Below are 27,499 nucleotides of genomic sequence, written 5' to 3' on the forward strand. Positions count from 1 at the left end.
GTCCAGAAGTTGGAAGAGTCATGTTGTGGTTGCCTCTGTCCTGGCTGGCAGAAACTGATGGTTTGGAGAACACGATCCTCCTCTACTTAGGGGTAAATGTATCATAGAAGCTTGCCAACTGTCTTCCTCCCCAGAGGTCAGTCCACTTCTAAGCTATCCAGCACCAAAGAGCATGGGACAGCTTGAAGGCTACCAGGGAAGCGTGCACCTCCCTGCTGCTGCTGACCAGATTTGAATTCATTGGTGTGGCATCTCGCTACCAGACATTGGTTTTCCTTACCCATCCCTCTGCAGAGCAGATGGCAAAAGCAGCAGAAGGAAGTGCAAGTCTACCGCTCTCTTATGGCTTGCTACAATGGCCAGGAACATTTGCAAGAGAAGTCCCCACGAGTGGCACCATGAATTCTCTCTGTTCCCATAACTATGATGGGACATGCAGTGGCAGCTTGGGGCTGGAGATGCCGGTGCCTGAGGAGGCTGGAAGTGAGTCAAAGCACAACCTGAAGCAGCGTAGAAGTCGCCAACACGGTGCCCTCCAGATGTTGCTGGGATTACAAAGTCCTATAAGGCCATGGGGGGTGTTGGGGGGCATCCAGTTGGCTTGCCCTGTTTGTGGAAGAGTCCTGGATCCAAAGAGAGGAATGAAGCGCTCAGGAAGGAAATGGGGGCAAAGGGAAGCCACATGCCATTTGAAAGAAGTTACTTTATGTACAAGTTTTGCCACATGCCAAAAATATTTTCTTCTGGGGGAAAAACACACCTTCAAAAGAAAAGAAAGAAGCCCCCAGAGTCAAGTGAAGGAATATTCTTCCCAAACTCCTTAAGAAAATACCCGATGTGCTTCTGCAGGCCAACCCTGCCTCCGCGGGTGTCCTGTCCCTGCTCTCCCCAAACATTGCACACAGAAACCTGTTTACAAGCCAGTGCAATCCCTGAGCCTGGAAGCAGCAGCAGTGGCACCAGAGACACTCGGCAGAGGGGAGAGAACTTCCATGCACTTCTGTGCGCCCAGGGCAGGCGCAACACCCGAGGTGCCCGGGCAGAGAAGGAAGGGGGCATTCAGTGCTGGTGGCGGCGGGTGTTGGAGACACTCCTCCTCTGCCGGGGTGGGTGTGTGGTGGCAGCAGCAGCAGCTGTGACACGGTGCAGGCCCCCAACCCCTCCGTGGCCACAGGCTTTGCTGCTAAACTCTGAAGCGGCACCTCAGCTCAGCAGCTCGACCACCACCCCTGTAGCTAGAGAGGGGCTTTGGAAGCAGCCGGCTGTCAGAGAAGGAGGTCCATGAAATGCAGGTCAAGGAGAGCCGTTGGCTGTGAGAGGAAGACGGCGGTGGGGCAATGGCTGGAATTATTGCTCTCGTTGAGGGGAAGAGGAGGCACTTGGGAGGTGAGGGGGGAGAAAACAAGGGTCTCTTTATCCAGCCAGTGACCAATGGGAGGGGTTTTTTGGGGTGGGGGAAGTGTCCCAACCGGCTGCAGAACCACAGCGGGGTTTGAATACCTTTGCAAAGTCCTGCAGGGCTTTCTAGAGCAGAGGCCCTAAGACCCGGAGCAGCAGAATAAGGGCAACTCCCCCTGACGCTAGAGAGTAAAAGGGGAGGGGGCAGCACCCACAAGGGATCACACGAACGATGCACACATCCCCTCCCCCATGTGAGCTGGAGAGGAGGGACACTTCCCCCCTCCCCCTTCGCATCTTATAAAAATGCTGGTGCAAGACAGTGGCCCTGTCAAGGGGGCAGGAGACACACACACACACACACACACACACACACACACACACACCCCAAAACAGCCGCTTCAGAGCAGGGGAACTATGTGCAAAGCAAAGGGCCCTGTGCTTTGGGGCACAGCAGAGGGGATCCATTCCCCCTCCCCCCTATTCCATAGCCTGAGTAAAGAGCTGCTGCCCTTGGAGAATCCACTGCTGGCTTCAGCCTGAGGAAGGGAAGAGGCAGGGCATGCAGCCGCCCTCCCTGGCTGCAGATGGAGGAGGGGGGGGGGTCAAGGTCAGTCCACATCCATAAAGTCCCTACTGGCTTGCTCTCTGGGGTGGGGCTCGCAGCAGGCCCCGCCGCCACCACCGCCGTCCTGGTCTCTGGAATCTGCAGGGTGCCGGATTTTGTCCTGGCGCTGGTAGAAGAGCACATAGGCAGCTTTGGACTGTTGGGGGAGAAAAGAAGCATAAGAGGCAGCAGGTGAGGGCAAAAGAGATGCTTGGGAGCCTGAGATGCAGATCAGGGGAAGGGGGTCACAGGGGAGTTCAAGCGGCATAGGATGGGGCGAGGGAGAGTCAGGAGACATGCAAAGGTCCACACCGTTGAGTTAAAATGTCCTGTGCCGCTTTTTCAAAGAGGATCAAAGCAACTTGCACTACAGGAAACTCAGTTAACAAAGAATCAATGGGGTAGAGTAGATCACATAACCAAGAAGGGGGGTTTGTGTTCGAGTTCTCCTTGCCCCACATCTCCAGGCCATGAAGCTGATAGAGCAAGTCATTCTCAGAGTTGTGAGGATATTGTTGGGTTGGAGGGGGGAAGGAGAGCAGTCAGATCTCGAGATCCATTGCTTGAGGGCTGCATAACTGCTACCCTGAGCTCACTGGAGGAAGGGCAGAGTGCCAACGTGAGAGATTCAAGTTCCTGACCCTCCATTCTTAGTCCATGGAAAGACCAATGAAGCAGACCTCCTTCCTGCCCCCACTGCCCCCCTCAACTTGTTCAGGATAACACCAGGGTTCCAAAGCAGGGAAAAGGGATAAGTATCAGTCTGCTTGAGAAAAGAGACTGGAGGACAACCAAGTTCTGCTTCTTCCTTGCAAATGAAAAGCCCAGTCTGCTTAGAGACATGCCTTGCTGAGATGCGATGGAGGTGTTTTTGTAAAGAGATGCACAGGCCATCGAGAGGGAGATTTTGCCAGCCTGCCAGCCAAGAGGGTGGGATGGCATTGCCATCCAAGACACCTGCCAGCAAGTGCCAAGAAGCTGAGCCCATCCAGGGCTGCCCTGCCTGACTCACCTCAATCTGGACTTTGGCAACTGCAGAGACACTGCTGTCATCAAAGTAGAACCACGTTCCGCTGTCTTTGTTCCGGGCAAAAGTCGTGTCTAGAGGGCACAAAGACCAGTCAGACTCACCAAAGTGCTGTTTTGCCTTCTGACACCCCCTTCAGGTGCTTCACAATCACATCACCTGTCAGCCACTACCTAAGCACTTTGGTCCTCCATTTGTGGAACCTTCCTCCCATTTGAAGAGAAAAGAATAGGGCCAGCTGGAGCTTCTGCACAAACAGCATTTTGCGTGGCGCACCCAGTCCTCTGGGGAGGGAATCTGCGGGGTGGGCTACCTGCACTGCTCCCCTGCTGCATGAATCCTGCCGCTAGCTGAGGCATCCATCAGAAGGGCCTCAGTTTACATTTAAAGCGGAACCGAGCAAGTTCTAAGCTGAACTAGTGTCCACTAATATCTCTGAAACTACAAAAGGGCTGGTGAGGTCTTAACAGTTGGAGAAGGGATTTTCATTCCGCACTGAGCTTTTCCCCTCCCCTCAGGGACACCACTTCCTACCCACCCCTCTTTCATCTACCAATAGCCAACATTTGTTTGCACTTAGCCTTTTCTAATAGCAGCTGTTTACTCCCCATGTGAAATTCTGCAACAATGAATTGTTCCTTTCTAGACTGTTCTCATGGTCATTTCTGTTCCTTACTGTTTTGTTCCCCCAAAAAGAAATAGCTCTCGCACAGGCACACAGGCCACATTCACCTGCAGTGCTAAAGAATGGTTTAGCATCCTGATAGGCCACAGCAGGCCGTGGGCTTGTGTTTTTGGCAGGGGAGCTGCAAGACACTTCAGTTTCTGTCCTAATTAGCCAGAATTCAGTGTGATGTCCTAAACTGAACTTAATCATAACTATGGTTACAGAAAACAAACTGGCTTCATAAACCATGGTTTGAAGTTGGCTGGTTTTCACTAACTATGGCTAAGACTAATTGAACTGACACAAACTGCGGATGTCACAACAAGCTGAGGTTACCCCCTTCCTCAAGGAGTTTCACCCCATGTCTCATTTAATTAAAGCATCTGCTCTGTTGTATCTGTACAGCATGTCACCAATGCTGGTTTCATTTAGTTGCTTCTACTGGCTCAGCAAATGTTCTCTGCTCTGTTGGTTTGTACAGTTTTTAATGCTGAGTTTTATTATTCTACTGTTTGATGTGAACCCCACCCCCCACCCCTGGGAGGGGTTCTTTGTAACTAGAGGGTATCATATAAGTATTACAAGATGGTGATAATAACAATATAGATTTAAATTCAGTTTACCGTATTTTTCTGTGTTTAAGATGACGTTTTTCGCTAAATTTTGTTAGTCAAAAATTGGGGGTCATCTTATACATGGAAAAATATGGTATTTCCTTGATCTTCCCGCAGCCGCCAGAGAATGCTTCCACACATGCCGCTCTTTCTCACATGAACACACATATGTGCCGGGTCATGGGCTGCGCTGCAAACCACGCAAAGTTACGGGCAGCAACTGGAGCACTGAAAGGCAAGTGCATCTGGGGCCCGCTCCACTCCTTTGCTTGGCGTGTGTGCCCTGGAGAAAGAAACCGAGTGCCAACAGCTGACTAGGGAGACTTCGGGCTCTCCAGCAGTAAAGCACAATGTCCCTTCAGTGCCACCGCCAGGAGAATGGGGGTTGCAGTCAAAATTATCTCAACAACTTTGAGGGCAATTGCCCCCCAAAAGCTGAGCAAATTCTTAATTTCTTCGTTTGAGGTTAAAAAAAAATAGGGGTCGTCTTATACATGCAAAAATATGGTACTACATGGGGTGGGATTCACCTAATAAGCCCCGGTCAGCAGAAGCGCTGCCCAGGGACTTCCACAATGGGGCTTTCCTTCCCTCTCCCCTCTCTGAGCTCCCCCTGAAATTGGCTCTGGGGGTATGTGGAAATTGAGAGAACTCACCAGAACAGCACACGGGGAGGAGGGGAGGGATTGTTCCATCTGGCAAGCTGAAATGCTTGCGCAGACAGAATTACTGGAAAGCCACCCATTAGATCTCAGATTTACCTGTTGTGCATTTTCACTTTGTAAAGGTAAAGGTAAAGGTACCCCTGCCCGTACGGGCCAGTCGTGTCCGACTCTGGGGTTGTGCGCCCATCTCACTTAAGAGGCCGGGGGCCAGCGCTGTCCGGAGACACTTCCGGGTCACGTGGCCAGCGTGACGAAGCTGCTCTGGCGAGCCAGCACCAGCGCAGCACACGGAAACGCCGTTTACCTTCCCGCCATAAAGCAGTAACTATTTATCTACTTGCACTTAGGGGTGCTTCCGAACTGCTAGGAGGGCAGGAGCTGGGACCGAACGACGGGAGCTCACCCCGCCGTGGGGATTCGAACCGCCGACCATACGATTGGCAAGTCCTAGGCACTGAGGTTTTACCCACAGCGCCACCCGCGTCCTTTCACTTTGTAGGAAGGATAAATGAACCAAAGTCCTAAGTCTTCGGCTGCCCAACAAAGCAGGCTCTAATTTTGCTGTTAACCATTTCATTTCAACTCCAAGTGTCTCTTCCCCACCTTGCATTCATTCCCTTCAACACAAAAGGAATACATACAGTGCCCATCTCGGAGACCCCCGTAGTGGTTCGACACGGCGATGAGGTCATATTTGTACAGTGTGGGGTCAGTGTCTTTCTGTGGCTTGATGACGAACTCTGAGAAATCGAGATCCCTACAGGATAGAGACGATAATGCTGCTGTTTTCTAGAGCCAGGGGGGGACCCCCTCAGCAACACCCTCCACATAGTTTTGGGGCAGAACCAGCACTGGCATCAAAAGTCACAGCCACCCTCAAGGCACATTCCTAAGCATCCTGCTGACTTCTGGGGTTTCAGGCTGCACTTTCCTGAAGTGTTTCCAAGAACACCTTGAAACACAAACACCCACTCTTGACTCTCATCATCTCCACCTTTGGGCCACCCTGACTTGGGCTGGTGGGTGTTGGGAGCCCACAGTGCCCAGAGGGCCACAAGTTCCCCAGTCCTGCATTAAAGTCATTTTTTTAAAAAAGCAAATGTGCTCCATTTTATCAGGTATCTTCAGAACTGGGGAACTGCTCTCTGCAAGCTGCATAAGCCAGCTCCAGTGGGAAGTCAACATGCCTTCTGAAAAACCTTTATTGATACTGGGTTCAAAAGGAGGAGGTAACTCTTTGGCCCGTGGAATCCTGAAAATTTAACAAGCATGCCTGTTTCCTCTGAAAGATTTCTCCCCAGTGGAATGATTTCAGAGGCATGAGCCACCCAAAATAAGCTGCCCCCATGTCTCTTCTCATCCCTACAAATTGTCTAATGATTTGGACCAAGTGGCTTACTGGACAGGGAACTCCACCAGGGTGTCGAGCTTCTCCCTGGAGAACTTGGTGTAGGAAAAGCGCTTGAGGTGGATGATCAGGATCTCTGGCAGCGACCACAAGTCCAGCTTCTTGGTGGCCAACTGGTGCTTCTTGCAGGTGGGGCAGTACCTGCACGAGAGGAGCTGGGGGTGAGCACAGCACTCAGAACAGCAGAAAAGCCACAGGTGTTTGCATGAGGACTAGCAGGCAACCCATCTTAGGAGACAAAGGAGGAATCCTGAGACGGGTATCTGGGTTGGGGGTAGGAGAACAAACGTGAAAATGATTTGGGCAGGGCACCCAAAATCCTGCAACACACACCAATTCTGAAAACTGAAAAATGCCTAAGTGAAAAAGAGGGTCATCAGGAGGATCTGCAAAGAGACTGGCATATTTACCCACCAGCCCCATGGTTCATCATCTCTTTGAAGTGAGAAGTCTGGAAGTCTGATGTCATCAGCTGTGATGTACCAGAAGACTCTGCCATTGATGCCCGCTGCACATGAAGGCATGTTGCCCATGATGAAACCTACGCACATCCTGTGTGCGCGGAGGGGTGGGGGTTGTCTTCCCCTCTTACATAACAAAAGTGCACAGGGTCACATTGCATGGGGGGGGGGGACTCTCTCCTTCTCAAGATCCCCCGAAGGCTCTCCAGTCAGGCTAGGCAAGAGGGTTCCCGCTGTAAGGCCCCTTGGCTGCCACTACCAGGCCAGAGTCGAATGGGGCCATCTGCACAGCAAGCAATACCAGGCCTGAACAGTTTGAGCCATAAGAGAATCTGAGGCACTGCAGCTTTGCCAACCCAGCTGCCTCCAGGATTCGACTCTGCTCCACCGGTAGCTCCTTCCCTTCCTTTCTGCCTCTGGAAGCAAGAGCCCCACCTGACCCCCCAGGGCTCTCACCAGGGATTCTCCTCCTCCAGGGTCTCCACGGTGGTGAAGAGTTCGAGGCACTCCTGCAGCCTCACTGGATTCTTCCTTGGCGTGAAGTCCATGCAGTCGTGCTTGATGTAGCCCTGGCAGTGCACACACAGTGGGGGGGGGGGGGGGAGGTGAGCGGAAGTGGGGGGGGGGCGCCCATCACCCTCCAGTTTTTTGCTTGTTGTCCCTGAGAGCCAGGCTGGCAGGAACTGGGAGTCCAGAACCCTCAGGAGGTCTGCCAGGTCCCTGTGGCTGAGCTGGAGGAGGGCAAGGGAAAGAGAAAGGAGGACGACTGGGGGCAGAAAAATGCCTCGCCCTCACCTCCGCCTCCGCCTCATTGTAGTAGCGTTTCCTCATGTTGGAGTCCCAGTCCATGGCAATGTACGGTTGGGCTGTGCCAAGGGGAGAAACTGTGGTTAAAGTGGCAGGAACCCCGAGCATCTCTCAAGGCAGTGCAGGGGGAAGACATTCATGAAACCCTAGGCTAGAAGGACCCAGAACAGGACTAATCCTGCTGCTCTCCAGTCACCACTGCCACACCCACTACAGTCCCACCCCCTACAGAAGTATCCAGAGGGCAGTGCGTCAGAAGGAAAGGGGCCAAACAATGAGGAATTTTGCCACTGGAGCAGAAAAGGGTTTCTAGCCAAAGGGCCATTTCCCTTCCAGGTAATCTTTCGTAGGGCACATTTCACTGGTGGCTGCAATTACTCCAGCAAGGCAGCCATTAAGACCCTACACGGAGCCTTGACACTCACTGACCAGAAGGTGGAAAGGTGAGAACAGGCTCACTTCTTAGGACTGTATCCTTAAGAGCACAAGAGCCCTGAGAGATCAGGCCAAGGCCCCACCTGGTCTGGCATCCTGTTCTCACAGGGGGAGACCCCAGGCAGGACCTGAGGGCAGCAGCACTCTCCCCTCCTGCAAATTTCAGCAACTGATAGGACCACCAAAATTAGTGGACCTAAGCGAGTCGTGTTCATTCGTGTCAACGGGTCCACTCTGGTTAGGACTGACCCGGGACACAAGCCTTAATCAACATTCCAGTAGATGAGTGTTTGCATATCTGAGCTGGAGGCCGTTAAACAAAAAAGGTGAACCTGAGAATTTCAGAGAAGGGGGCTGGAATAGCCCATGGACACGTGTGCAGCCAGGCTGGGAGAAAGGCTCCGAAGAGGGCCTCCCCACCCCCACCTGTTGCTGCAACAACCGCAAGGGAATCCCAGAGACTCTCCCGCCCCCCAATATTGGGAGCTTGCATGGACCAGCAGCCAGAGGGAAGACTCACAGTTGAAGGAGACGGTGCTGCCCTCGTCCTGGGCAGCCGTCCGGTCGCTGGTCCCGTTGGAATTGACGGCCTGGAGGGTGAAGAGCAGCTTGCGGCGCTTCTGGCAGCATTTGCGTTTGGCCTGGTTGGCCGTCGGGGGGCTGGGGCTGGAAGAGGGTGTCTGGGGGGACTGAGGGGGCCGCTGAGGAGCTGGGCTGGGGCTGGGCCTCCCCTCCACGCCAGCCCCTTCCTCCCCCACAGAGGCGTCCAAGGGGTTTTCCTCCGCCTCCGAGCTGGGCTCCTGGCTCGTGGAGCCTTCTGCCGTCGTCGTCTCCTCCTCCTCCTCGTCCTCCCCTGTTGTGCATTTGGAGAGGAAAGGACAGGCAGTGGCCAAATTAAAAACCTGGCCAGCCCCACCCCATCAACACTCTGCCCTCGCACCAACCCCTCACCTTCGCTCAGCCCATTGGGCCTCTTGTTGTAGAGGTCCTCCTCATCCTCCTCACTCGGATCCTCCTCTTCCTCAGAGTCTGGTCGTGTCACGTAGCGGCTGCCAAAATGGGGGGGGGGGGAGGAAGCCAGTCACACCCTTGGCCAGTAGGGGGAAGCACTGTCATGGGCAAGCTCCACAGCTCCCCCCTGTGGCAGCACTGTACAATGAAAGGTGCTGCTGGATGAAGATTCGAGTGAAGAAAGCAAGAGACACAGGAGAGGCACAGGGCTGGAGGGAGAGCAGGGGCAAAGCTACTTTGCAGAAAAATAATGTTAAAAGAAGATTCCGTAAAGGTTTTGCTTCAGGCATGAACCAAGGTTTACTAGGTTTAATAGAGAGCAGAGCGTTTGAGCATGAATGGGCCACATCTCCCCCCTCCCCCTCGGGAGCAAAGTGCCCCAGATCATGCACTGAACGCTTCTCGCTTTTTGGTAATAGGAATATCCCTCTGAGCATCTGGGGATCAAGGGCAGCAGCAAGCCCAAGGCTGCTGCTGCAGGGAGATGGCAGGCAAGTCCAATACAACACACCTGCCGGCCCCAGGGCAGTTCTTCCATCTGCCATAACTGCAACCACAGCTCCCTGTGAAGATTTCTCTCCCCTGCAAGCAGCAGACCTAGAGGGAGTGGCCTCCCTGCTTTTGAAGGGCCTGAATGGGGAGTTCAAACTCAAACTGGAACCAACAACCCAGCTGGACTTTTATATCTTCTCGCACACAAGAAGAGAACCTAGATTGCTGAACCCAAACCAGTTTTTAGGGTCATGCAGGAGCGTCCCCAGATCCAACCCCTGGCATCTCCGGGGAGGGCTGGGAAAAGAGCCCTGCCTGAACCCCTGGAGAGCTGCTGCCAGCCAGTGCTGACACTACCAAGCAAGGCAGACCAGTGGTCCAGCTGCAGGCAAGGCCGTTCCCCATGTTCCTTTGTTTCTGCTGAATTCTGTGCTGCAAACCACAAAGTGCGGCTGAAGCCGTTCAGGAAGTGCCCTGCCAAAGATGTCGATCTTGAGGGACGTAAAGAAAAAAAGGGGTGGGGTAGGAGGAAGCACAGCATAGGGGAAGGCAGATATGCTTCAGACATGGAAAAGTACCAGAAAGGGAGCAGACCCCAGCAAGGAATTCCTAGGAAACAGTACAGCCCCAAGGGGAAAGCACCTCGGAGTAAGGAAAGGAGATTCCCATCCCACAAACCTGTGGGATGGAAGGAGCCATGTACTTGCAGGGGACAATGGGGGATTGAGGTTCAAAAGCATCCTCAGCCTTGAATGCTCACTGTGTGATCTTGTCTGTGAAAGTCACCCAGGGCTGGTTGACCCATGCGCAGAAACATCATTTTGAGGCCTACCATCAAGCATGAATGAGGCCACCAGAACCAAGGGTTCCATGTCCCCTCCAAGGTTTATAAAACAAGAGACTGTTCAGACACACAAGCTGCTGGCCCTCCAATATGGAGTAAAATCAAGAGATGGACACTGAACCACCTGGATCTCACCTTCTGGCCTTCAGCTTGAAAGTTGGGATCCAGGAGTGGACAGCAGCCTGACCACAGGTGAGCCGCACCAGCACCATACAAAATGCAACACAAACATTCCCAAGGTCCCCAAATACATATGTTTGGGCTAAGGGTGGGTCTCAGGTCTAGACAAAAGTTGAAGACTACTGGCCTCCCTGATGCAAAAAGGAAAACAAAGGCAAAAATAACCTAGGGCAAAACTCTAAGTCTCCCCACTGCCTTTGGGCTGCAGGCACATCCTACAAGGCAGGCCCTAGGCAAGGCACTTCTGTCCCCTCCGCTCCCACCCCCTTCAAAGCAAGGCAGGCAACAGCAGGAAGGGCACTCGGTCTGGGAGGAATTGGAGGGCCAAGGCTGCTGCCAGGAACTCACGAGAGCCGGTGCAGCAAGAGCTGATAGAGCGAGTCCCAGGAGAGCTGGTCCCGGGGCACAGACACCAGGAGCGGGTGACCAAAGAGAACCACCCCATAGTAGGTGTTGCTGTAGTCGCGGCCCTGGGTGCGCTCGCGGAGGTACACGGGGAGCACCACTGCATCTGCCGTGGCCGGATCCTCCAGTGTGGACACAGACACCTCGTATCTGGAGGGAGAAGGAGACCAAGATCCAGAGGGGGCGGGAAACAAGCAATGCCCCCCTTGCCCTCCCCCGAAAGATGAGACATGCATATTACCAGGAAGTTGGAGTAAGGCTTTGAGTGTGGTGGCGCCTGCCCCTCCCTTGACATATTAGACAGGTGCTGCCTCCGTTGTCTTTTTGGCACCTACAAGACCTCCCTCTTTCAACAAGTGTTTTAAATATGCTGTAAGCTGCCCAACGTGGCTGGGGAAAGCCAGCCAGATGAGTGTGGTGTAAATGGGTGTGGTGTAATTGTGATTGAAGTGGAGATCTTTCTCCCAGGCTGAGTCTGCATTGGAGCTATTTTTAACCAGTTCTATAAACAGAATTGTTTTGGCATTGTATATATTTATGGAATCATTTTTCTTTCTACACTTTTCTTGTTTTATGTTCTTTGTTTTCTTGTTTTATGTTCTTTGTTTATGTAACTGTTCTTTGTTTCATTTTACAGTGGTATACTTCATTGTTCTAACACACCTTGGGGCATTACAGTAAAGGGTGGGTAAGAAATCTAATAAATATCCAGAGGGCAGGCCCCGCCAGGCCTCCAGATACATTTCAGCAGCAGGCAGAAAGAATAACAGAATTGCAGCGTTGGAAAGGACCCCAAGGGCAATGCAGCGTTCTGTAGCTGGCTGTATGCTACAAAGAGCCACTTCTCTCCCTGCCCAGAGATGCTGTTTCTAGGGCCAGTTTCAACTATCTCACTAACTCCTAGATGCCTTCCATAAGGCACTCTTTGTACACATGAGCCCATTTCTCCAACTCTGGCCAACATCAGGTTCCACAGAGGTACTGCAAAGATGCCCCCCTCCTCAAAGAGAGCTCCTCCCTGCTGGTCTTCAGGTGCAGCCAAGACAAACCCAGTCTTGCAGATTCAGGTAGGTAGCCATGTTGGTCTGACACAGTCAAAATAAATTAAAAAAAATAAAAAAAATTGTCCAGTAGCACCTCAGAGACCAACTAAGTTTGTTCTGGGTATAAGCTTTTGTGTGCATGCACACTTCTTTAGATACACCTTCTTGCAGACCTAGCATGCCTAGGCATCTTCCTTCTCCAATGGATCTACTCCAACCCTCCTCCGCTGCACCCCCCTGCTCACACACTCACATGAAGATGTCGTCCCGGTCCAGGATGCAGCTGAGGGATTCTTCCATCTGGTAGATCTTGTAGAAGCGGTGACTGAACACGTCAGCCACCATCATCTGAGAAAGAGAGACACACCGAGTCACCACAGAGGGAAGAAGGAACTAAGGGAACTCTTTTACTGATTATTTATTTAACCAGATTCAATCAAAATCTCTAAGCAGTTTACTTAACATATGCACTAAAATTACTGATTAAAAAAATCAGATGTTTTTCTCTCTGCCCCCAAACTCACCCGCTCAGCAGGCACCTCTGTATGCTTGGAGAGGCTGTGGCAGAGATCTAGCACTTTCCCGGCCTTTGGGACAATCAGTCTGTGCTGTAAAGAAAAGAAAGGGAAAAAGGAAGTTCAACTTAGTGCTGAGAGTCTGCCTGGAACAAAGCCAGAAGCCCAAACCCAAGACAAGTTGCTGTGAGGTGGCCTGTCTCCAGCCCACGCTGTCTCCCTGGGGACCACCTCCCAAGGCTCCCTTCAGCTCACGGCCAGATATGGGCAAGTCCTGCCCCCGCCTCTGTGGTGCACCCTTGTTCATTGTCCCCAGGCAGGAAGAGTATATACAGGAAACTGCTGGGTACCAAATCACACCGTTGGTTCCCTCTAGCTCAGCACTGCCAGCAGCTCTCCAGGGTTGCAAACAGGAGACATTTGAAGCCCCACCTGAAGGTGCTGGGGATTGAACCAGACTCCAGGCAGGCAGGCAAGCAAGCAAGGCATTGGCTTTCTGGTCCTTACTGCAAATCCCAGCGACTCAATCCTGGTTCATGCAGAAGCCCTGCTCGTCTTGCCAGGCATCTTCCCTGACTAGTTGCTTACCTGTTCGGGTTTCTTGCTGGGGTCCATGGACACGAAGAAAACCTCCATCACCCGGTCCTTGCTGATGGGCAGGGGAGCACTGAGGTAGCAGAAGGGATCAAAGGTCACTGAAACCTTGCCACATTCGGGGCACACCAGCGTCGACTTGAAGAGCCCGTGGAAGATGTCAACAATGATGGAGTGGTTGCGGCGCTTGTGGTTCCGCCACGCTTCCTCCGCTACTTCCTGGGAGGGAGAAGGAAGAGCTGAAGGAAGGACAGGGCTTCCCTCTAGCAAGGGGCACATCACTGCCAGGGGATTCCAAAATACATACACCCAAAACCCAGGCACAAGCCTAGCTGATAAATCAGTTTCTAGGACGCAAGGCTGGCAGTCGAGACCTTTGTCCTACTGCTGCCCTCCAGGGGTTTGGGGCTACAGCTCTGTGCTGGTCAGGGTGGTCACTGCAGGCCAAGCATCCAGAGGGAGGAAGGCTGCCTTAGAAACAGCACTGAGCTGCCTACAAAGCACAGAAACCTCCTGCAAACCCCCTCAAGGACAGAGCTCTCCTCCGGCTTCCCTCCTGCCTCACTCCTCTCGGTAGGCTTGGAAGACCAAGAGCAAAGCTAAGCTCCTCTTTGCCGGCTGTGGAGGCAAAGGTGGGATGTGCAAAGGTGGGACCTGAGACAGTGGTAGAAGGCTCCAGAAATTCATTAAGATTATGAACTGAATTGAACATACAATGACAGAGTATTTCCTGCATCCCACCTTCTATGGCAGCAGTAGGGGACCTGCGGCCTTCCAGTTACTGTCAGACCCCCAAGTCCCATCAGCCACTGTCCGTGTGGTCAATGGCTCAGGAATTGCTGTCCACCAGAAATCTCAAGGACCACAGGCTTCCCATCCCACTGCCTCAAACATCCTCCAAATTCCATAATTCGCCAGTGAAAAAGCTTTAGCCGAGTCAGCACCTCTGTTTTCCACCGCATGTTACAGGGAGCTAGTGACCTGCTCCGTGAGGCTACACTGAGGATCAAGACTACCAAAGACTCGGCACATCACTGAACTTCCTATGGAAGCAACACACAAAGAGCATGGAAATCACAACTGAGAAGGTTGCGAGTTTGCCCAGGTTTACTCCCAATGTGCCGCATTCATTTAAAAAAACAACGCAACAGTGGCTGGGCCCCAGAGTTGAAATCCCCAGCGCTGCCAGGCCCTGTACCTCCTGCTCACCTCGTCTGGCCTCCCTGCTGCATCCTTCAGCTCGATGTACTCTTTCTTCTTGACCCGGTTGAGGTCCTCATGCAGCCCGTCAAGCAGAAAGGAGAGCAGCTCCTGGGAGTCGTGCTGCTGGTAGCCAAGGAACTGGGAAGCAAAATGGCCCACTTTGGTCTGCAGGGAAGAGGAACACCAAGAGGGTGGCCTTGAGCCCCAAGGAAGATAGCAAGAGAAAGCGCAATGGCGAGGAAAAGGAAGCTCACCTTGAACATGCGAGGCACGATGGAGCGGTGGTGGCCGGACCACTGCTGCTTGATGAGGTCAGCGTAGGCCTCTGCAATCTCACCCTTCATGCCCAGGGGGTTGTTGAAGTTCAGCTCGTCCAGGTAGCGGTTGTTGAGGAAATACTCAGTAAGAGGGGGCACATTGCTGAGACACTGAGAGAGAAAAAGAGGACCATAGTCCATAGAAGGAGGAGCTCAGCAATTCCAGAATGGAACAGGTCTTGCATATCCTAAGAGCCTCAGCTGCTTGTGTATTCCAAGAAAGTCTTTAGGTACAAGAGAGTGAAAATAAACTTCCAAGTATGCACTGAGACCTGCACAGAAGACTCATTCCCCCAAGCCAGGATATTTATCCTGGCAGTTCTTTGCCCCTTTGCTTCCTGGCGGCTCCTCAAGCAGCTCAGAGAGCACGCGGTAAGGACACAATATTAAGCGGCTCACCAGTCCGGGGGGGGGGGCCTGCATAAAGAAGATGACCACTTGGCTTCTCTGCCTTAGGAGGATCTAGTTCCCACCCATTAACCCACCAACACCTAACCCGAGATCTCCCGGTGTAGGGCAGTAGACAAATTTAATAAATGGTAATAGTAATAACTGGAGAACTGCTTCAAGTCTTTCCAGCAGACAGCAAGTTTTGCTATTTTACTCCCCACTAGTGGGCAGACAGAGAACTGCAACAGGGCACCCTGCTAGAGAGCTCAAGCAAAACCCTCCTTTTGGCCGAGGGGCTCAGCCTCCAAGCAACAGCCCCCCCCCCCCCAGCCTCCATTTTTATTTACTGTGCTCATGTCCTACAAGGAGCTCAAGGCAGAGTCTGCTGCTCTTCTCCCCACCAGCCTCCATTTTTATTCCCACAGCAACCGGAGTGAGGTGGGTTAGGCGTTAAAGAGACAATGACTGCTCCAAGACCACCTGGCGAGCGCCACGGTCGAGTGGGGAATTTGAACCTGGGTCTCCCTGGCCCTAGTCCACCCACTTAACCAGCTACGCTGTCCTGGCTCTCAGCTCTGCACCTGCCACAGCCTGCGCCTCCTACCTGCAAAGCAGAGTTCATGAAACAGGTGTTGCCTAAGTTGGTGAGACCGCAAACGCCAGGCTGGCCCTGATAGAGTTCCTCGTCCTCGAGGGAGTTCTTCCTGGGGGGGGGGGGGGAGAGGGAGACTGTGAAGAAGGGCAGCCGGCAGGATGAGGCCCAGGGTCAGGAGCCAGCCCACAGTGAATCACACAGCACAAGTTGCAGTTAACTCTTTAATTGCAAAAACACATTTGGCACAGGAGTGTCAGGCCTAATGAGCACAGTGGCGCATCTCCAGTAGGTTTTGCCTGCATGAAGCCAACACTGAGACAGAAGGTCCCCACCTCTCTCAGCTGCCTAAGCCCCCTCCTCTCCAGGGTTTCCCCCAAGCAATTGGAAACTGTGCCGGCGTGAAGCCAACCTCTCCTCCACCCTCTTCATGCCTCTTCTGGTTCTGGGACACCAGGGGGAGGGGCTGCACCAGGAGGAAGAGACACCCCCCCCAAGGTTCCTTTTTATTACTTTTTTATCATTTTCATTTTTTTACAACTTTAAACAGATAACTTTAAGTCCAAATACAAAACATACATTTATCGTTGATTTCCCTCCCACCCCCATCCGTGGTTCATTTTCTACTACATATTCTATTCTGCCGCCGCCACCCCCCCATTCTCATTTTTCCAATTTTGTATCAATATATTTCTTACTGCTGAATTTATTCTAATGCTGTTAACATTTTAATATGTTTATATTTTTTTTCAAATATCTTTTCCAATCTTCCTTAAAAATTCTTTCATCCTGATCTCTTATTTCTATATATCCTGACAATTTCATCTGCCATTCTTCCTTTGTTGGTGTCGTGCCAACTTTCCATTTCTGTGCAGACACCAAGGGTGCTGCTGTAGTTGTGTACACGAAGAAATTTTTGAGACCCCCTGGATTCTTCACCAGCTGGACTCTGCTCTGCCTCCGAGTCTGGACTGCTCTCTGCCACAGACTCTCCCTGTTCACTAAGACCTGTTATACCCCTTCAGCTTCCACCACCTCCTCTTCCCAGTCTCCTTCCTCTGACCACGCATTGTCGTCCCACCACAAATCTTTGGGCTATGAGCCTTCTTCCCTTGGGGGCTCTCCAGCTGGCTCCTCCCACCATTCCTCGACATCCATGACACCCGACTATCTGCTGGAACAAACAACAGCCAGAGAACAGCAGCACCTGCAGCCTCCCGCAGTTCAGGCTCAATCTGCTCCTGAGACACAGCAGCCTCTCAGGCAGGGAGGCAGAATCTGAAAGCGTAGAGGAAAGCCAGGTGCCCCACTTTGGAGCTGTGCAAACACCACATGCAGGTACTCACATGATATGTGGTCTAGAGCTGGGCCAAGTGCCGTCCTTACTCCTGGTCTCCATTACCACCACCTGGCAGGAGTGCAGGTGCCAGCCGGGGGGGGGGGGGGGAGGAGAGACAAAGGAAGGAAGGAAGGAAGGAAGGAAGGAAGGGCTGGATTAACTGCCATGTATCTGGACAAGCGTCTCCGAGGGGCTCATAACAGAAGCCTCCATTCTTTCAGTCCAAAACAGATGGGCCCGGAAAAGGCCAACTGGTGGCAAAGCATCTCAACACACTCGTATACACTTTAAAACTGTTTAACTAACTCCAGCACACTTTGTTTTAAAAAAAGGGGAATGGGGCAGTGAGGGAGAGGTGCTAGCGCAGGTGTCTGTCTGAAGGCAACTGATTCTTCTTTTTTTGCCCCCTCAGCGTCACCTCCCTCCATCACTCCTCCCAGTTTTGTGTTGTTGGTTTTTAATGGCAGGAACAGCAAGAGGGTATGGGCTGGTTTTAAATCAAGCTTATGCGATGGACACTTCTCTGTTCTTTATTAGCATCCAATGTAGTAGAGGGGAAGACAACCCAGGATCCAAGTCCAGGTCAGGCTAGCCTGTGGCTTGTGCAGGAGGGGAACTGGCTAGAGATTCTGGAAGGGTGAGCTTAAACACAAATGCTCCTCATGATGGTGTCAAAGCCTCACACAGAGGCTCCACACTGGGGACCCCAAGAGGATATGAACCCATCCTTCCTATCCCACCAGGCTATTTTCCCTCTAGCCCAAGCTGACCAGTTAGCTCAGAGCAGACTAGACCAACTGGCCGTAGCTCTCCAAGGCCAACTCAAACCCTTGGACTCAGGTGTGGAAAACTGTTGGCCCTCCAGATCTTGCTGAACTGCAATGCCCATCCCTCTTGGTCCTCCTGGCAGTGGCTGGTGGCAGTTCTGGTTCAGCAACATCTGGGCAGAGGTTCCTCACACCTGCTTTGAATGGACACGCCAGGGATGGATCCTGAGGTCTTCTGCCCGCAAAGTAGCCCCAGACCCTGGCGATAGGAGCGTTACCTGCCCTGAACTGAGGCAGGCATCCAGCACCGTCATCTGCAAGTTCCGTAGCCGCTCACATGAGCCGTCTGAGTTTTTCACCCACAACCTTGTCTCAGCCTCTGCTGGAACGGAAAACTGGCATCGTGCTTCCTTCAGCACCGTTTCTAGGTGAGGGAAAGAGGTTGTTTTATTTATTTATGTTTAAAATAGATATGTGACCAGTGCTTTTTTTCTGGAGGTACATACCCCTAAACATTTTGTGAATCTAACAGAAGAAACTAAAAAAAAATTTTTTTAGTTTCTTCTCTAGCACGGTGAATCATCCATTCTGTTGCCACCCCCGATGGCAGCCTCATTTCCTGTCATGGTGTTTCCTGAGTCTCAGAGGGAAGCGAGTGTTTAATGTGTGAAGCAGGAGTTGGAATCTAGCGCCTCATGGCAATGTGGAAGTTACTGTGAGCTGTCAGCTGTGTAATATGAGGTAATGCATGTTCTTTGTACTTTTGTCCAATTTAATGTATTAATTTTTCCCAATTTGAACCACAAAATGGATTTTCTTGAGTGAAAATGAGTGTACCCCTAAACATTTTTTTAAGGGGGGAAAGCACTGTACGTGACCAAAGGAGAAATGGTCCCTCTGTGAGAATCCTGGGCCTTATTCCTTCTCCTCACAGCCCGTCTTGTCTCCACCATCTGGGTCCTTACCGATAACGTCCATTCGGCTAAACTGGGCAGTGACAGGGTTGTCCATGTCACTGTGCTGGCAAAGGTAAAGTTCCACCAGGTAAACCTCCACTTTCTGCATGCTGGAAAGATCCACCACCTGAGAAGGAAGAATCAGAACTGCATCCGTCAGTAAGAGACCGTGTACTATTAAAGGGGGTGGGGGAAACTTGAAGCAATGCATTTCTTCTCTGCCAACACCAAGGGATCCTTGAGGAACATCAGTATTTCTGAGCAATGTGGAATACGTTGTTCTGTTGGACTCTACGACATGAAAAGCACGTGTCTCCACAGTGAGTTTCTAGTTCTCATGGCTGTGGGACAAAAGACTGAAACTGTGCAGGGAGTTTCTGCTAAAAGCTCAATAAAACTTCACAGCCCAACTCCATGTGCCTTTTTGCTCAGAGGTGATACTGCCCCGCAATCTGAGCTGAGGTAAGCACAGGACTGCAGCCTTTAAAGCAAGGGGAGCTAAGGTCCGGAGAGAGAGAGAGAGAGAGAGAGAGAGAGAGAGAGAGAGAGAGAGAAAGAGAAAGAGGGCCCACTGTGCACCAAAAGGGAACAAGCAGAGCACTTGCTAGGATTCTGGGCTCCACCAGAGAGCAGGAATGGCTCCAGAGGGGGCTGTGTCCAGTTAGTCTCTCTCCAGCCATGACCCCAACAGGCCCGCCAATCTTTTCAGCGCCCCCTGCAAAACAGGGCCGCTGGCGTAGATTGCAGGGACGTGGTAAAAATTTCTGAGAGAACGTTTATGAAGGACGCTGAAGGAACCTATGCTGCCCAGGGGTTGCCAACCTTTTGGTGCCCATTGGGGCACCTGCAAAGCACCAGAAGTGACATGAGCACCGCGTGCGGGAAAGGCCCTTGCCCCTGGACCAGAGTTAGGCTTGCAAAAAGCCACCAGCTGGCCAAAGGCTCCCTCTGGGTCTAGTTCCAGCAAGGGGAGGGCATGGGACCTTCCGGGTGCCGGGGCAAGCCTCTGCAGGCCCGTGTGCACAGCAGGCACTGCACTGGGGATCAATGATAAAGCACACTTCCAGTTAAAATTCTTCTTCCACACAAGACAGCTGCTGTCACTGACATAAGGAGAAGAGTTTCACACAGAAAGTCCTGCAGCCTCTCCTCACATTCCTGTCACACTCTTGGTACAGTGGTACCTCGGGTTACAGACGCCTCAGGTTACAGATGCTTCAGGTTACAGACTCCGCTAATCCAGAAATATTGTCTCGGGTTAAGAACTTTGCTTCAGGATGAGAACAGAAATCGCGCAGCGGCAGCGGGAGGCCCCATTAGCTAAAGTGGAACCTCAGGTTAAGAACAGACCTCCAGAACAAATTCAGTTCTTAACCCGAGGTACCACTGTACTCTATAACCAGTGCTCCCCCCCTCTAAATAAATGTTCAGGGTTTTTCTCATTTTCCTACTCATATTGAAATACTGCCCCTCAATGAGGCCAAACTTGGATTCACAAAATGCTTAAGGGTATGCATACTCCTGCGTCCCCCCAGAAAAAGAGCACTGTCTATAACCTAAGCTAAATGGCCTGTTATTACATCCTGGCAAGTGCTAGCCATTACAATGGCTGGAAAGCGGGCAAAGAATAAGAGCTTCTGCGTTGGGAGCAACCTGAGCTAAGGGTGGAGATGCCAGACAGAGGGGGCCAGACATCAGTTTCCAAGGGCTGAGGGTGCATTAACCTCAAAGAGGGTCTCCAGGGACTTTTCTGCATAAGAGTGAATGGAAAGCACTTGGCTGCACAGGTGAAAATAAAGGCTGACCTCAGGGATACCTTTGGCATGGGGACTCTGCCAGTTGCTGAACCACCAAGACTCTTGGGCAGCCCTCTCTCCACTGAGAACCAAGGGAAGTCCCAGCCAGTATGGAGGAAACTGGCTTCTAGTTAGATAACCTCTCTCACACACAATATGCACATCAGGTTTGAATGGGGCAGGGGGGAGCCTCTCCTCCTCCCCATTCTCTACCTCATTCTCAAAAGCTCCATCTCTCCTCCTCTCCCTTTGTCACAGTAGAATATGCCAGTGCTGAAGCTCTGGGCGGGGGCGGAACAACCTGTGGCCACCCAGACGTTGTAGGAATCCAACACACAACCAATTGCTCAGGGATGTGATGGCAGCTGGGAATCCCAATATCAGGAGCACAGATTCCTCAACAGTCCATGCTCTCTAAGCTACAAACTTCTCACCTTGCGTTCAATGGCTGGCTGGTCATGCTCAAGGCCATACCAGGTCACCAGCTTGTTCCAGACCTCCTCTGGCACCAGAACGTATTCCTCATGCTCCACCAGTCTATCCTTCAACCGGTACGACTCTGTATCTGGGAGGATGGAAGGAAGGAAAAGGGCTTGAAATCCAACAGGGCCGTCTGTCTGTGGAGAAGGAGAAAGGCTGGCACAGGACCTTCATCAGCAGAACTCCCTGCTGTAAGACAGGAAAGCTATTTCTCAACTTCCAACACATTTCCCCTTCCATGATGCAGCAACTGCATCAAGGAGCCAGCTCTGGGATGGAAAGCCAGACGAACAGCTGACGGGGCATCTTTGGATCTGTTGCTACATCTTAGCCCACTCTACCCCACAGGGTTGTTGTCTGGATAAAATGAATGACATTCTGGGCTCCTTGGAGGATGGGGGTAAAAATGACATAGTGCTGGTTTTCATCTAGCCGTGCTGCCCTGGGAATGTATGTCAAGGGAAGAAGGAAAGAATCTTAAAATAAAATAATAGGACAGAGGAAGCTGTACCTTCAAAGAGCTCAGCATTGTTGATCCGTCCAGGGAAAGAGATGGAGTTTTGATCTCCAGATTCCACGTATGCTCTCCACTGTTTGTACCAATGATTCTCCAGCAAATACCTGTGGGCAAAGAAGAAGAAGAAGAAGAAGAAGAAGAAGAAGAAGAAGAAGAAGAAGAAGAAGAAGAAGAAGAAGAGTTTGGATTTGATATCCCGCCTTTCACTCCCTTTAAGGAGTCTCAAAGCGGCTAACAATCTCCTTTCCCTTCCTCCCCCACAACAAACACTCTGTGAGGTGAGTGGGGCTGAGAGACTTCAAAGAAATGTGACTGGCCCAAGGTCACCCAGCAGCTGCTTGTGGAGGAGCGGGGACGCGAACCCGGTTCCCCAGATTACGAGACTACCGCTCTTAACCACTACACCACACTGGCTCTGGATTTGAACACACACACTGGATTTGAACAGCAAGTTCAAATCCAGAACCACAACAGTGTGCATAAACATAAGCAGGCAAGTCTCCCTCCAGCCCAAACAGGGTCAGGAAGGATGCCTCCTCCACAAGGAAAGCTAAGGTCTCAATCCAAGGCCTTGCAACTGTGCCAAATACTGCATACATCTGCTTGCAGCTTATCAGTCCAGACAACTGAGAATTCCCACTATTTTGATTGAAATAGCAAATTTCTAGTCCTCTTGACCACAGAGATAAGCTTTAAAAAGGTAACAATCACACCATCCAAAGGCTCAGATAAGGAGGAGGCAGGTCATGGCTCCCTTCAGCCGCAACCACTCTTTGCAGCTTCCTGTCACAGACCCAGTACCAGCTCGCCCAGGTCTGCTAATATCCAAAGTCCTCCTCTCCTCCACTTCCCTAGACTATGGCAGTAAAGATGGGCAACACAGTCACAGCTTCGACTGAAAGCAAACAGGTGTGCCTAAGAAATCGTAAGTTATTTCTAGGCCCATCATCTAAAAATATTTAGTTAAGTAAACACCTTGAACCAAACTATGGCTTAACTTAAATATATATATACATATTACCCACACTTCAATCTATGTGCTTTGTTGCAATGCGAAAGAATACACAAGGTAAAGGTAAAGGTACCCCTGCCTGTACGGGCCAGTCGTGTCCGACTCTGGGGTTGTGCGCCCATCTCACTTAAAAGGCCGGGGGCCAGCGCTGTCCGGAGACACTTCCGGGTCACGTGGCCAGGGTGACGAAGCTGCTCTGGTGAGCCAGCACCAGCGCAGCACACGGAAACGGCGTTTACCTTCCCGCTATAAAGCAGTACCTATTTATCTACTTGCACTTAAGGGTGCTTTCGAACTGCTAGGTGGGCAGGAGCTGGGACCGAAAGACGGGAGCTCACCCTGCCGCGGGGATTCGAACCGCCAACCATGCGATCGGCAAGCCCTAGGCACTGAGGTTTTACCCACAGCGCCACCCGCGTCCCAATACACAAGGTAACTTTTGCTTATTAAATTGTGGATTGCCACATCATTAGAAGGAAAGGCCCTCACTTGCAGCCCCACAGAATAAAAGAACCCCTTCCAGTTGTTCCTGGTTCAAATATCAAGTTAGCCAAGAATTTACCAGGCAAGCCCCTGCCATTCAGTCTCAACCCCAATCCTACAATTTGCAACTACTGGATAGAAATGACCATTCCTCACACCAGGGGCAGGGCAACGGCGGTCCCTCCAGACATCAGCTGCCATCACCCTGACCAGCATGGCCAATGCCCTGCAAAAACTGGAATTTTAGCCCAGCTAAGACCCGGAGGGCACACATTTCCTCATCCCATTCTGCAGGGTCACTGTGTAAGAATTAGACTGCAATCCAACACTCACCTACCTGGGAATAAGCCCCACTGAACTCAGCAGGACTTCCTCCTGAGACACGCAGAGTATTGTGCAATGTATAAGAAATACTTGGGACGTTCAAAGTAAGAGTCTTTCTATTAAATGGATTAAATCACGTAGCCTCAATTATTTGCATAATTTATTCATGCATTCAACTTGCAGATGTGGATTGTCTACAAAAGTCAGTTTTAATTTTCTGCTTGGCAGTAAACCAAGATCCCTGCCCATAATCTCCTTCCTTCTTAGTCAACAGCCTGGATTTCCATGGGCAGAAAAACCTGCATTCCACCCCCAAGGTGGTTGATTTTATATTACCCCTTTATACCACCATAGGGTCAGCTCAGACCATGAAATATGTGTCCCATCCTGAAAAACAGTTCCCTCTCCTATTGCCCTGGGGCACTATATTAAGAAGTCCACAGAAGGGAACAGGCTGTCACCTTAACACCAGCCGCACGATGGCAAGGAGCAACCTGACGGCAGCGGAGCCTCCGCCTGATCTTCCAGTCACATCTCTGGCGGCTCCACACAAACCACAGGGCCTTAAAAGGGCCCTGTGGGCACAATCATAAAAGGGCACAATCATAAATACATATTTGGTGTGTTGTAAGCAGACCACCTCGAAGTTTCCACCCTCTTCACGGAGGAAACTTTGTTCTAGCAGCAGCATCAAGGTTTGGACCCCTTCCTCGTAATATTGCCTTGGACATTAATGTAAGTTCAAGTGCAGAATGCTCAGCTTCCGTCCTTTTGTGACTGTGCAGGGGTCTCTGGACATTAAGGAAAGCAGGTGGGGTAAGGGGAAGACCCCCCTCTCCTCTTCCCTACATCCAATGGCACACTCTCACCGACTGAACTCAGCCCTGGGTGGTTCCTCCATCCAGCCAAGCTCTATGGGGCCAGGAGGAATGGGAAGGGCTGAGGAGGGGGAACCCAAAGGCAAGATCACAGCTTGCAGGTGTTACGCTGGCTCAGCATCCACTGGCGCAGTCCCACTGAGAACCTGGGAGCGACAGCATCTGATAAAGCCAGCACCCTTGAAATTCCTCAAGGCTTTGGCCCGCAAGGAGAAGCAACACATGAAATGAAAGCATGCCTTTTAGTTAAGACAGACATCAGCCCAGCAAAGAGTTCTATGTAGCTAAAAAGCCTGCCAAGTCTAATATATGGTCTCTCTTTCCTTTGCTCACGATTTCAGGCCCAGATTAGTTCTAACTCAAGATCAATGAAGACCATTAATTGGCTGGGAAACATTTTTAATGCTAGGAAAAAGTTCTAAGTTCTTCTCAGGCTGGGGAAACCAGTGGCTGGGGAATCCCTCAGGGCTACCACAGTGGGACAAATCCTAGGAAGGAAAGGGCAGAACAGCTTGTTGAAAGCAGTTCAACCCCCCCCCCCCCCCGTGAGAGTCTGCACCAGCTTCCCAGGGAGCTACATATTGATGATGACACTCATTCACTGCCATGCAAGGCTGGCTCCTCCCACTAGTGAGTCATGGGGAGGAAATTAAATGGGGGACCAAACTGGATCTGTGCAAGCAGTAACTGCGGCAGCTTTCTTGTCTCAGCCCATTGTGTGAGCAGGAGCAGAGGGGAGAAACAGCAGGGGAGCCTGTGCAGAATGAAGGGCACAGGAGAGGCGTAGAGAGCTTTAAAAAACAAGGCTAGAACAGTGGTTTTCAACCTTGTGGGGTCCACAGCTCCCTCGACCAACCACATTCTTTCTGCAGCTCCCCTGTGGAAGCCACTTACCCTGGGGTTCCATTACAGAACGTGCATTAAGTGGGGACTTCTCCGTTCTGCCCTGCCCCTTTTCGGAGCCACTTTTGGACACGTGCAAGGGGGAATACAAGTGTCAATGAGAACCCAAGCAAACGTGTAAAACTAAGGAACTGTTATCATTACTGAAGTTGAGGAGGATTCTTGTTTGTGTGTAGGGAGGGGGAGATTTTAAGAAGATCAACAGTCAGGCAAAAATGTTTCCCCACTTTTTTGCCATTGTTTTTTTTCAGGAAGATAATGGGCTGCAAGTTAAAGGTGTCGACTCCCCTGAATGTTCCTCAGAGAGAAAAATAATGCAGGAAGATATGGGCTGCAAGTTAATGAAAGGATGCCCCCCCCGGCTCCCCTGAATGTTCCTCTTGTCACCCCAGGGTGCCACAGCACCCTGGTCAAAAACCAATGGACCAGAAGCTTGAAGCTGGTATGCAATGTGAACCGACTTACTTGTCCCACACTTATCTCATTTACGCTGCAATCCTATGCACACATTTACTAGGAAACAAGCTCTTTTGAACTCAGTGGGATGACTGGCTTCCAAGTAAAGGAGCGTGAGATCGGACTACGCACCTCATGGAACTGCAGAGTTTGAAGGGACCCGAAGATCCTCTACAACCCCCTGCAATGAAATGAGGAAGCTCTGCCTTTCTGCTCTGTGACAATGGAGGTGGTTTGTTTCACTACTGGGGCTGTGGTTCCCCAACTGTCTTCCCCGAGACACAAGTGCATGTTAGTTGGCACAAAACAGGTTGGAGAGGTAAGATTTCTCTAAACCCCATCTAGGAGAAAAGTAGATGTAGCTGACACAGGGAGCCTAGGTTCAGTGACAAAAACAGGAAGTTTGCCAGTTTATCGAGGGTGAAATTAAAACTCATTCCACAGAAGATAAAGCCACACAAGGATACAGAAGACCGCCAAGCGCTCATGCAAGAGAGACAGGGGCTGCTACCAAATGAGGCTGGCCTTGTAGGGGGGGCAGCTGAGAAACTGAAACTTCACTGCACTTGGATGAAGCCACTAAGAGGGCAGAGGGGGGGGGGGTAAGAAAGCTTTGGAACCAAGCCCACAGCATGTCTATGGGGGATCACTCACCTCCAAAACTAAGGTAGCTCTTAAAAGCAACAACTCAGTGCTCCGGGGGGGGGGGGGCAGGAGCAGCTCTCTCCAAGAGTAACTCCATGCTAAGTACCTATTGAAATTCTTTCTGACTCTGACACAGAAGCCTTTTCTTGGGGTGGGGATAACCAAAAGGTCACCTCAATAATCCTGCTACACAAGAAAAAACAAAGGGTGGGGGAGGGAGGTGACTGGTTTTCAATCACATAGTTGTTTAGAAATATTTGAATGCTACAGCAAAGCACACATATTTTGGCAAAGAGTTTAGATCCACCAATTCTTTTTTTTTAAAGGGGGAAAAAAACCATGTAGGAAGAGTGGGTCGCATCCACGAAATCCACTGATGTAGTTGGAGTGTCTACCCAAGACACAGGAAGGAACAGAAGAAAATGAATTAAACAACCAAACGCAAGAAGATGCCAAGTTGATTCAGAGCAGCTATTGCCTCCCAAAAGGAAAAAGGGGAATAGCGTTTTCATTCCGGAAGTGAACATGTCAGCAGTATGAGAAATGTGCTCCAGAAGAACTTGAGGCTTTCGCTTCCCCCGGAGACTCAGGGAGCCGAAGCAGCGCGTCTGAAGGGAGTAAATCCCGCGAGCTTCCAGGGAGAGGAAATGCTCCGCGACGCCCGCCGGGCAGCCGGGCAGCCCCGTCCCGCCCCAGGCAGGGAGGCCTCCCGGGAGCCCGGCGGGGGGATTCCGAGGAAGGAGCTCAGTCGCCCCGTCCCAGGGAGGGGACTCAGCGCCGGTTCCCGGCTTAGGGGTCTCCTCGCGAGGAGCCTCCGCCCCGCCCCGCTCACCACTTCTCTCCGGCGCGCAGCGGGCGCTCCCTCCCGGGCTGCTCGGGCCCCTCGCCCTCCACCTGCCGCCTCTGGGCCTCCAGCCCCGGCAGCGCCGCCGCCGCCGGCAGCCCCCGCTCCGCAGCCATCGCCGCCTCCCGCCCGGAAGCCCGTCGAGGAGGCGCCCGGCTCCCGCCGCCACGCCCCCCCGCTTCCGCCGGCCCCGAGAGGTGTGGCGGGGAAGGGGAGGCGGGCCGGCGCCATCTTGAGGGCGGCGTCCGTGACGAGCGGGGCGGGGACTCGGGCCCGGCCTCCTGGCTGCCCCGTCTCTAGTCGAAAATGGACGCGGCCTCTTTTTATCCGTATGCCGGGTGCCGTCAGAGAGAAAGTAAAGGGGACGCGATGCATTCTCTTCCGCAAAACCAGGCCCGTGTCTCAGGGCGGAAGCTTTTGCTGC

General features: G+C 51.8%; 1 protein-coding gene across 2 annotated transcripts; it reads right to left on the minus strand.

Annotated features, from left to right (window-relative positions):
- Positions 1-685: 685 nt before the first annotated feature.
- USP11 (ubiquitin specific peptidase 11) lies at positions 686-27,221 on the minus strand. 2 transcript variants are annotated; one of them, XM_028712695.2, is made up of 21 exons: positions 27,064-27,221; positions 21,525-21,634; positions 20,968-21,098; positions 18,747-18,864; positions 18,060-18,205; positions 17,022-17,083; positions 15,688-15,787; positions 14,631-14,804; positions 14,383-14,541; positions 13,168-13,392; positions 12,589-12,672; positions 12,318-12,412; positions 10,965-11,171; positions 9,041-9,138; positions 8,610-8,942; positions 7,643-7,713; positions 7,304-7,416; positions 6,378-6,527; positions 5,620-5,735; positions 3,018-3,106; positions 686-2,162 (listed from the first exon to the last, which is right to left on the minus strand). In XM_028712695.2, exons 1-21 carry the CDS (start codon positions 27,189-27,191, stop codon positions 2,010-2,012), a joined length of 2,862 nt encoding a protein of 953 aa, XP_028568528.2. In that variant the 5' UTR covers positions 27,192-27,221; the 3' UTR covers positions 686-2,009. The 2 variants fall into 2 exon arrangements, with proteins under 2 accessions (XP_028568528.2, XP_077777291.1); XM_077921165.1 differs by lacking the exons at positions 18,747-18,864; positions 20,968-21,098; positions 21,525-21,634; positions 27,064-27,221 and having other exon boundaries at positions 18,064-18,202.
- Positions 27,222-27,499: the final 278 nt, after the last annotated feature.

Source organism: Podarcis muralis, chromosome 17 (genome assembly GCF_964188315.1).
Source record: "Podarcis muralis chromosome 17, rPodMur119.hap1.1, whole genome shotgun sequence".
In the NCBI taxonomy this organism is placed as follows: domain Eukaryota; kingdom Metazoa; phylum Chordata; class Lepidosauria; order Squamata; family Lacertidae; genus Podarcis; species Podarcis muralis.